The 12560-nt window shown below is 33.2% G+C and overlaps 1 protein-coding gene across 1 annotated transcript in view; it reads right to left on the bottom strand.

Moving 5' to 3' along the window:
• LOC114128457 (ecdysone-inducible protein E75) overlaps positions 1 to 2559 on the bottom strand; it is a 38617-nt gene extending 36058 nt beyond the window's left edge. The window contains exon 1 of the mRNA XM_050198465.1: positions 1482 to 2559. Coding sequence (XP_050054422.1) covers positions 1482 to 1992 — 511 coding nt within the window. The 5' untranslated portion in view covers positions 1993 to 2559. The remainder of the gene's footprint in view (positions 1 to 1481) is intronic.
• Positions 2560 to 12560: the final 10001 nt, after the last annotated feature.

Here is a 12560-nt window from a genome sequence, read left to right on the forward strand (position 1 = left end):
TGCAGTTACCGCTGCTGGACCATATAGTTCCAATGTTTTAGTTACAGCGTAAACGTCAATTAAATATTTTAGGGGTCTTCCAGTCCAAGATTAATGTTAATACTCAATTATACAATTAGGTGCGTTTTAAGGTCATAGATGTTGCTATAGTAATGAAATGAAATTGTTAAATTCATGAGAAATGAATATTTATGTATATTAAAACGAAATATTAAAAAATGCGATTTCCAAAATAAAAAATTAAGAGACAGCACGATGGAAAAAAATCACCGTCATAACAATAACAAACTGAAAGTTAATAATAATCACAGTGAGCCGAGGAGTGGTAATATTCTCACGACGTTGCGAATAATGACGCCGCCGGTGCGCGTTGTGCGGTGGTTCCCCCCGCAAACCACGGTTAAGGTCGCGACGAACGTGTGTGCAATTTTTGCCGGTCTAGACGCGATCGCGACACTTTTCATCAGTGGATTTCAAAACACACGTTGTCGTTGTTATTTTAAATACAAAAACAACATAATTTTATCCGTTACACACGACGACACGTGGACCTCATCGTTATTACGAAATAAAATAATATAATATATGAATTCTATATTGGTTTTTTTGGGAATTTCGTGCATGTTTTTTTTCCAATCGGACGGTCATACGAGTGATATTAAGTGTGCACGTGTATTTGTCCGGGTTGTAATAAATTAATAACATATCAGTAATCATGAAAATATCGATGTATAGGTATACTGTGCCAATCCACAATCGCGCGCGACCTCGATGACGCTATTAACCGATAAAATATAGAGAAAAAAAAATGTAAACTATACACGAACAGTAGTTGTCGAAGTTCAAGTTTAAATATTAACGTATGGCCCTGACGAAATAAAACGTAATCGCACTTGAAACAACGTTGGTAATGACTAATGATTAATGAGCAATAACGTAACAATTATCGTACGACGGCGGACCAAAATAAAAAGTTTTACAAAAACGTTTTCGATTTACGACGCGCATCTATACAAGTCCGAGAAGAAAAATTTCTCAATAGTTACTAAATTATACGACTGAAATCGAGGAAAACACACGGAGGAGAAAAAAACACGCGCGTCCGGCCCAGAGAAGGTACGATCATAATAACACGGTTTGACGATATCTTGGGAGTATTTTCGGCGCGCGTGAAAACGAAAGCAAAACCTTCACCTGTCCACCGAAAACCGTCGTTTCCCTTTCGGATCTTTCACCGGCGCGGCGCCACTTTCACTCTAAATACCTCTCCACGACAGGACGACGACCGCGGTATAATCACAACACTAAACACAAATTTCGAGCCGCACGCGCTGATACACGACGGGTGGGCGGGCAATGCACCGAAATGCATTTCACAAGTCGTGTGCATCGCACTCGGAGGAAGATCGCGTAAGATCGCCGTACCAAATTTAAACATATACCTAGTAGCTAGTAATAACGATAATGAGCGTGGTATTTACCTAAGTCCGGTATGGAGCTGGTCGGTTCCTCGGAGAGCATCGGAGGGCTTCGGCTGTATTCCGTCTTGATGGTCAGGGTGGCTGCCGACGGGACCGGCTTGCACCGGGGGCCCGGGGCTGCGGGTGGGCGCATCGCGGCCGCCGAAGACGACGGCGGAGCCGGTGGCAGAGAACACCGTTGCTGCTGTTGCTGTTGCTGCTGCTGCTGCTGTTGTTGTTGTTGTTGCTGATGCTGTTGTTGCAGTTGCATCTGGAGGTGATGATGCTGTGCGGGCGGAGACGGTACTCCGCCGCTACCGGTCGAGGACGACACTACGCCCGGCGATTGCGGTACGCGAAAGTCACCACCGTGTTGCTGCTGTTGCGACGGCTGTTGTGGAGACGATTGCTGTTGCTGTTGCTGCTGCTGCTGTTGCTGTTGTTGTTGCTGCTGCTGCTGCTGTTGGTGTCTTTCGGCGCTGTACACGTGCATCAGTACGCCCGAGCTGGTCACCACTTGCGACAATTGCATTTCGACGGCGGTACCCACGGCGGGGGAGGATACAGACGAGCGCGCGATAAAAAACGAGACGGCGAAAAATTCGAACGAACCAAAACAGAACGCAAATCGAAAAAAAAAACCCAAACTCGCACGACGATGACGATAATATTATGATATCGAATTATTTAATATTATAATATTATCAGAGTACGGAAAGATTATAATTATTATTACCACGACAGTCGTAATATGATTGTATCATCGCGAATCGCACTGCACGACGCACTGGTGGACGGTGTTCGGCGGACGACGGCATACGTGTACGCTTATAATATTATTTTATTATAATATACTGCTCGCTGCGGCGGTTATATTATAGGCGACGAAGACACCCGAAAACGGCGATAGGTATAATATCGTGTAGATGAGCGAAAAAATCGAAATAAAAAAAAAAAAAAAAAAATCGAAAACGAAAAACGAAAACAACACACTTCGCGCGCGCACACTGCACCGTGTGTACTCTCGTACAGTCGTCGTGAGTAAGATTTGTCGTCGGAACGCACGCGGCGTGCTGCTACCGCTGGCGGACCGGGAATGAAAGTGAGCGCATGTTGCGGCGGTGGTGTCTCCCCGGTGTGCGGCGGCGGCGGCGCGCTCTCGGTGCGTGCGTGTGTGTGCGTGCACCGACGTGTGTGCGTGCGTGCGTCGGCGGGTGTGCGTGCGGGCGAGCGTCGGCGTGTGTGTGTGAGGCCGACTCGTGTTGGTTAGTAGGCCCCGCCGACGGTTGCCATTCTAAGTGTGCGTGTCGGTGTGCGCGTGTGTGTTCGTCGTCGTGCGCTCGCGCCGTACTATACAGAGAGACCCCGACCCGCGCTAGACCACGACCCGCCCGGCCCCATGGCCACCGCCGCCGCCGCCGCCCGCCTCGTCGGGCCGGCTGTGTGCTCCGCGCACCGGCCGCCGCCGCCGCCGCCCGTGGCCTTGTCCTTGAAAAGGCTTCTGAACCCTGACCGACGGCTGAGCGGGCCGTGCGGGGGCGCGAGGGGGAACGGTGCGGCCGCCGCCGATGCGCGCTTGCGCTCTGCGCGCCGACACACACTTTTTTTCCCCTTCGTCCCCCCGCTCTCGCCTCGCGACCGTTTACCCACACACGGCCGTCGTCCGATCCCCTCCCCTAACGCGTACAACACGGCGCACGATAAAGCACGATCATAATAATAAAAATATACTCCACACACACACACTGGTGCGGGCGCGCTCGTGAACTTGGCAATCGGTTTATACATCCTCCACCGACACCACCCACTCCGTCAACGCTGGCCGCCTCCACCTCTAGAGCAGTAATTTAATCGCCCCTTCCCCTCGAACGACGGTGCTCTTATTAAGGTTCTCTGGTCTGTGTGTAAACGCGTTATTGTTTTGCCCCTCCCCCCCACTCGGCGACGGCGTCAAGTCGTTTTCTGGTATGACACGATAACGCGTTGTCCGGGAAATCTCAAAGACCGCGATATTATAATTATTATAATATTATAATAATATTACGTACTTACGCTTAAGGATAGACGTCTAGGACGACGCGGCTATGCTGCGACGTGTGGCGGTGACCGACCGATTCGCGTTTCCTATTTTGGACGCGCAGTTACCGCCGCCGCAGCGGTTATGTTATGTTATAGAGGATTTCCTTTCGATTTTTGCCCGACGTCTCCCGCGGACGTGATGTGTTGTACAACGACCGCGTACACGGTTATTAAGTATATAATATTACCATAATGCGTTTACGACTCATTATTATCTATACCCGCAGACGATTTGCAGCATCATCGTTACACGAACACGAAATATTATCGTGTATGACCGACCGACGAAAGTGTTGACACGTCGTAAAAAAAGCGAAACATCGGAATTCGGAATACTGCAGTTTTATATTATTATGTTGATCACAAGAGACGGCCGCGTTCCAAAGCAAAACAGTTTTTGAATACGTAGACACCTTTCTATATACGTACGTCTCGTATCGATATGAACATGAACAGGTTAATTTAACTAAATAATCGTCCCCGGTAGAGATTTTCACTCATAAGTCTTGTTATAATATAATTATTATAATATAGATGATGAGATTTTTAAAAACCTATATTATTGGGCTAAAATGTTAATACACTAATATCACTTGGACATTTGGACTGCAGATCATAATAGTGCAAACTGTACATCTCAACATAAAATATAACATACCTACAATTTTATATTACTGTAATTAATAATTTTAAATCACTACTTTTACTAACATCTTATACCTATTCAAACATTTTTAGGAGCTGGCAGAACCTGTATATTGTACGCTTATACTCTTAGAGTGTTGCTATTGGAGAACTCGGGTGTACACAGAAATTCAAAAAAGCTGTTAAAATAAATTTAACATAAAAATTAAATGATTATATGATAATATTAACTATTAAGTGTATTTAATCGACCTCTCACACGCGATTTTCGTCGAGTAAATAGAATACTGGAAACATAATAATATACAATCAACTTTGCGGCATCGTGATAGGTTTTAGTTTTGATTTTACAATGATGTGTTTTTTTTTTTTATAACAAACGAATTGAGAAAAAATTTAAAAATAGACAAATCGAATAATATTCGAATTTTAAACGCTGTGAACCTGAAGATACACGTCAGGTGGCAAAATAAAACGCATATCAGTCAACCATAATATCCGCTATCACGTTTTAAGATAGATATAGTTTATCATACGCCATTTTTATACGACCGTTGCTTAAAATTAATCGTACTTATAAACCTTGTTAAAAATATAACCAAGTAGTCATAATTTTCCATATAGTATAGGTTCTTCATATTGTAAGTTTATACTTTTACTATAAAATATATATTATGAAGTATTATTATTGATTCTATTACAAAATCAATTGTTTTATTACTGTTTTTGTACATTAACATAATATAATTTTATTTATATTGTATAATGTATTTTAATAATATAAAGCGGATGTAAAATATAGGTTTGTAAAATTCAAGTCAACCTTGATAAAAAATCATACCTAAATAATACAGGTTATTATACATAATCACCCACTTGTTATATGATGTCATTTAAAATGTCAGCGTTAGCGGAGCTATTCTGATTGATCAATATAATATAAAGTATCACTATTACTATAAATTATATAATATTTTATATTGGTAGTTATTACTTATTAATTTATTATAATATATTAATATATTATGATGTAATAACACAAATCTTTATGGATACTCTTCCTTCTTTATATTTTAGTAATATAAAGACTTTATCAAACTTCAATAACCTGTATGATTTAGTCACGATAACTATAGCAGAATACTATCAGAGTATCAGATAATTTTTTGGTACAAGTATAACAATGTAACATTTTTAAATCCTTTTTAATATTATTGTATATTTTCACATAACAGTTACCATAAATCGCAATATTTTAAATGAGTTGGATGTAAATTTATCACCCATAAGACAAAAGAAAAACAGAAATTAAATTTACTCATTTATTTCGCAGTTGCTATATCCAGTACCCACGCATAGATTATATTGTAAAAACTAAAAATACACCCATACCTAGGATCTGTTTAATACTTTAATACCGTCTCAAGTTCTATATATACTATACGATATCATGATAAACAAATACGTTTATATTATATTTACGTATCCTATCTACTGTCTGCGGAAGTGCGGACGATATTGGAAGTCGTCAAAATAGTATATTAAGTAATTCGATGTCAAAAAAATAAAATCGTAGTTTAATTTTTAATGTTAGATCAAATTAATTTTCAAAAAAGTCTACAATGAATAATACGTCATATAATATTATTATGACAATATATCATGACGATTAGAAACGTTTAAACAGACTCGCCACAGCAGTTATATGTATTGTGTCCGAAAATCTATAATATAATGTGAGCTAAGTAAGTTCTCCGTGAGACGTGGGATACATATACCTACATCTGATTAAACATGTTTCGACATCACTGACCGAATTCCCCCGTGACACGAGTAGGCGTTTTGTATTATATAAATAGTCATATAGAACACGGGTACATATTATAATATTATGTATTATAATATTATTATAATGTATAATATTATGTATCATGTATATTCAATAACCTTGAGTGGTGGGCATTTTGAAAAGTAAAAAGAAAATGTATTTATAGCTTGTCGAAATTAAAAACCGAAGGTTGATGAGTCCTGGAAGACAATAAATGTTTGTACCACTTTCACTCAAGCACTCTTCAACGACTCCGGTTGTAATCACATTCACGAGAGTGTTCCGATCATTTTTCCTTCAATGAACTCACTCCCTCTCTCTATATTCGTCTCATATACATACACTCCATCACACTCTCACACGTCATCTCTCTCTCTCTCACATGTACACACATACACATACACACACTCTTTCCGTTATATTTACAGGCTTACAGCACACAACAACAGCGTGTATATAGCTCGGTTGTTTACAATAAAATATAAATATTGTTATTATTAATATGTTTATGACGTTTTTTATTATTAGTTATTACTTATTGCATTTGGTTGTTTTATACTTCAATCACATCATAATAATTTAAACATTAAAAGACAAATAACACATCATACACAATATTACACGTCATATTACACTTGATTATATTTATATATAAAACGTATACTTATATTATAATAATATATTTCATATTAGAAGTATGAAAAATCATTTAATTGTACATAATTATAGTAATTATTTAACTCATTTTTAATTTTTAATTGTTATTTGTTATGTGGTTAACATAGAGTTTTATTCAACCATAAGCTGGAATAACTTAAGTTCCAATTTAAAATTAACAAAAAGTATAAAAAAAATAGGTAGTTGAAGAAATTTAGTTGTAGACATGTCGTATCATGATATGCTGTTGTTTTTAACTATAATATAATCCTAATAAGTAATAAGTATAATCAAGAAGTATTATATTGGGACAAAAAATGTTAATATGTATTAATGAATTTTACTTTGCAAAATGTATTAGGTAATAATATAAATACTATTCAAATAATATAACTAATTAGTATGTGTAATATTTAACGATTTGAAATTTATTTTTAAAATCTTAATTATTAGTAACTTCTTTCCGGGTTTGTTCATTAAGTAGTATTTCGAATACGTTCTTTTTTCGGTCAGCTATGACCGTATGATGGTAAAATGTCCCCACACCCTCGTGTCTGCATTAGCACGTGAGTTATTTAAAGACGAAACAATTTCAGCCCCCCAAACAAATATATGACAGTCGATCGGTACGTTTGGAACTATTCCTAGGTCATCACGTGCCAAGACACAGAGTAATTTGTTTAAAAATAAAAGGAACGAGCCTCAATAGACCCTCTGTTAAAAAAGGACATGAGGGGCACAATGATAATTTAGTCCTGCGACACACCTATTAGGTTACATGTACTTTAACATAAGTCCTATATATATGTGTTAAAGTATTGGTTAAATACTTATCTACCGACAAATCATAGACTTTAGTGCCATACGACAAAAATATGAATTAAGTATTAACTTAGTTATAAGAATTAATATATATATTATAACGCATTGCAGAATTTGCAGGTATAAAATAATGTAAAAATGCTTAACGATGAAAGACAAAAATAAATAATAATATAAATCAATTAAGTTACTGATTAAAAAGAGAATAAAATGTCGGTTTTCACAAACAGGTTAAACTTGTTAGACAAATAACAAATAATCAATTACTGGAAGACTGCAAATGTCAATGTTTGATGACTAGTTATAATTGAGGTGATCATAAAACATTTCAAAGTATAAAAACACTTATAATTTCTTACTAAATAACCACAATAATAAAAGTTCATTTACAACCACGTTTTGTTGAATTTTTAACAGTAATTATTGATATTTCTTGTGTAAGTGAGAGACTACCTATTATACTACTGTATAGGTATATGCAGGCTTAACTCTTGTTTTAATTTATTTATGAATATAAAATTGTCTTTAAAACTATATTCGTATTATTCAATGGTTCTTTGATTAATTTTGAAAAATATTTATTACAAAACATGGTAATTAAATATTGAAAATTTAAATTAGAAATACAATCTAAATCTAAAATGCTATGATTTGTTATTCACCTTAATATACCTATTATGTTATGTAATTTACTACATAATATAATCTTCTATATTATAATATAATGTTTATTATAATTTTATTAAAATGCATTTTTGTATGTAAATATTGTAAATATACAATTGTATTGAATGCAAATTTCTTTTTCCCGATAAAAAATGTACACGTTTACATACGGAATAAAATTAAAAATATTTATTTTTACATATTTTTGCATATTTTGAAGTAAATCCATACTTAAAAAAATATAATCTATCGATAAGTACATTTTTTGTATATTAGATTCTGAACTGAGTGATGAATAATATATTAGGTAGTTGTATAAAACGTAGAATTCCCCGAATTTTCTTAATAATCGTGAAAAGAAAATGGTCTAAAAACAATTAAGAAACTAAAAGTTTAATAGGGAAATTAATCGCACGCAACTATAGTGGTGAAAAATAGGTATAATAATGTTTTCCTGTATGAAGGCTTGTAGTATAATACGTTCACGTGACTTTGAAAACTGTATGCGTAGTTAAGTAGTTTTAACCTCGGATAAGTGTAATATATGTTATTAAAAATTATTATTAATCACCTTCTTGGAGTTTATAAACTAGAAATGTTTAATTATCATATTGTCTCAATGTTTCACTTAAAGTAGGTAGTTAGTAGGTAGTAATAATTGTAACTGTATAGGAATTAATGCGGGAGGTTAAACTTAACAATTTTAATTGACCGATGCCCGATGGCAATGTCCCCTTGCAACTGTGAAGAAAAACTTAGAATTTCGTGCTATTTAAGTTTCAGGGTCTGTGTGTCACATGCTTTTTTTTAGTTTTCATTTTATCATTTTGACGGCCGTTGCCATTATTTAGATTTTTAAAGTCTGCAGTTAAAACAAAAAACAAAGAACCGTTTTCTTGACATTTGTTTGATAATAAATCGAAAAATATAAGTCGAGAGGTCAAATAATTTTGGCTGCGGAGACACAAAAAAAAAAAAGTCAAATCTTTATAATTAATTATAGGGAATATTTCATTATACATATATGTATAAATTGCATATGTATTCAATATTAAGTAATATACTTTTTAGATAACAAGGTGGATGTATCGCATTTAATACACGTGTTTATCATAAGTGTTACCTATGTAAATTCATTTTTAAATTATTATATAATAGTAAAATAATTATATACAGTGATCGTACAGCCCGTGGTCACAAAATTATTGTTTATTTTCTATGGTACATTTAAATTGAAGTCAATAAATTCGATTATGACGGATGAATGGCGGCTATTGACATGCAGTGAATCTATTGTGATCAAATGGCATTGACCACGGTTCACTTGATATTTAAAGTACATTTATAATTAATGAAAATTATGTAAATTGTAATTTATAAACATATACAGGTATTCATAGTATAAATATATAATATTTATATAATATGAACTTCATGATATTGAAATACGAGTATTATATGAGTTATTTGTACAAACCATCCAAACATTAATAAATATGTTATTACCAATATAATAATGTTATGAGTTCCTAATCTTTGATGAACATTTATTTGAAATATTTTAAACTAATCGTTTATTAATTTTAATTTTAAATACACAATTTTGATATATGTATCAAAATTATATTTATAAATATAACAATCAAAATGACTCAAATAATTATTAATCACTATGTTTTCATAAAAAAAAAAATATATATAGATTATATATTATTTAAATATTTATAAATCAATAGTATAATAATATATTAATATATGTAAAAAAAAAAAAATCATAAAATTTAGTATTTTAGGTTTATCTAATATATTATCAAGAAATATTTATTCGAAGACACTGTATTTAACATTTACGATTGAGTAAAATGGCTATAAAATATAATAATAGGAAGCAGTTATTTGTGAAAGTATCTAAAATGTTTGATATAATTCTTTTAATCAAGACAAATATTGAGGAGTATGTTTTGATTGCACATTTCAAGGTACATGTCTGAAGTACTTTGTTGTCTAAGCGTATGAACTCTGAAGTTGTTGCCAAGGTTGGCCAGAGACCGTCGAGTCGTTTATCTGGATTATGATTTCGGAATATCTCTTACTGTAACCTTAATATAATAAAACCTCGAGGCGTTATCGATGTTATTCCTAGAGGTAATTATGAGAGATCAACATATAATTGGCAATAATTTTACACATGGCCAATATAAATACGAAGTTGTAACTTTTTGCTGACTGAAACAAATTGTGGGTTCAGGCCGTTCAGGGTCTTAAGTAATTTTTATAGATTTTCTAGCTCCATATTAATAAATATTAAAGAATAAATAAATTAGATGATGTAAAAAATCATGGCCTAAAATTATTCATCGAGTATACGAGTATTATTTTAAACGTTCAAATCACTCGAATGTGTTAAGCATACTAAGATATTTATGTAATTAAAATAGATTAGAGACATAAAATAAAACAATGGTTCAATACAATTAATGTTAGTATGTTGTATGAATATTTATAAATAATTTTTAAACTGTTAAATTCGATTGTTGCTTGAATAGTGTTGATAAGAATCAGACGGAAAAAATTGTGGACCACAAGTCACAAGATAGTAAGTTACGTTGTTTAAATTATAAAAATATATTTTTATGTTGAAAGAATTTAACGGATAACTAAATTAAAGATAATATCGTTTTTATATTTAATAATACAGTTAACCTTTATTAGCATCGATCGCTTTAAATTTGTGTAATTCCTTATTTTGAATATTGTATTTTCAATTAAAATGTAAAAATTATGGTATTTATAAAATCAATTCGATGTTTTCAACTGTTCATTAGTATAGTTCAATTACATTTTTTACACTACACAGTTAGTGTCCAACTGCAATCTAGAATATATGCTATTATAGTTAATCTAAAACCAAACAAATAATAAATAGACTAACTGACTAACTTTAAGGATAAGGTATACTGTAGAGTGTAGATGTTTATTTTTATTAGAGTTCATTTGTCAATCACGTAGAATATTATTAATAAACACAGTTTGTTTTTCATATATTAGGTATACTAACCTAATACGTGATCGATTTGTCATCCATGTCGTTAATTTAACAATACATAACAATATTGTGCGTGTTTAGTTAATTTCAAATATGTATAATATGTGTATTAGTACGTGTGTATACAATAGAACATAATGCTACCTATTCGTTTATACTATATTATGTAGTATATGATGTACGTATGCAACACTGACATCCGGACTTGGGGTCAAATACCCAGTCACACCCATCCGGGGGAAGAGAGAAATTGGTCCTTAAATATTATACCCCCTTTTGCTTCCACACTAACCCGATATTACTGACGGTTGTTTGATTCGGCATTAAAATCTACGATAACAGACACAGTGATTATTAATTAACAAGTACTTAGAAATTTTATTTTTATATGATATATAGGGTACCTATTATTACTTAAAAGTTCTTAATATTATTATAGATACTTCTTATATATTCTTTGGTTATTATAATTTATAAGTGAACATAAATACTTCTATTTTTTTAGTTTCTTATTGGTATTTCTAATGGTGATACCTGTACTACGATTTGTGAGTTGTGAGCGCATAAACATAATTCATGGACATATTACATATTATCAAATGTATTATAGTGTTTAATTCATATTCGCGACTATCACTGACAATAATTGTACGTCTACGATAATAATATGTATGCATAATTATACTTTAATACGTTGTTGATGTTTTTTTATTGTGTGCACTTTTATTTTTGCAGACATCATCCCTTTTCTAACACATCTGCTAATGTTCTAATCTGGTCAATGCTATACAATATGGTACATAATATAACATTATAAGTGAATTTTGACGGGCTCAATGCCAAATTTATGGTAACATTGTAAACATAATAGAAAAATGTGTACTTGATCGATATATATATATATTTATGAGACAACACAAATCGACATATACTGGTAAATAATAGGTAAGTTTATAACAATATGAAACGCTATATGAAATAACATTTATTCAAATTAATTATTTTAAAATCAATATGTAGTATGATAATAATTTTAACATTGGCAGCCTTTGTCTATATTTAAAAAAAATATGGTTATGCTTACAAGTATATAATTACTTTATTGTTTGACTTAAATGACATATAGGATAGTGTACCTATATTGAATACATTTATTTACATTGTAAACTTCGTGACTCACAAAATAACAATAGAACATATTGTTTTCTATACTTAATTTTCTACATTTTTGTCTTTTGAATACAAAAAAATATATACATACCTATACCTATATCGAGTATAGACATTATAAGTAATATAAATGAATTAGATGATAATATTTTGTTTTAATGAAAACATTAACAAACTCATATAACTA

This window comes from Aphis gossypii, chromosome 1 (genome assembly GCF_020184175.1).
Source record: "Aphis gossypii isolate Hap1 chromosome 1, ASM2018417v2, whole genome shotgun sequence".
Taxonomy (NCBI): Eukaryota; Metazoa; Arthropoda; class Insecta; order Hemiptera; family Aphididae; genus Aphis; species Aphis gossypii.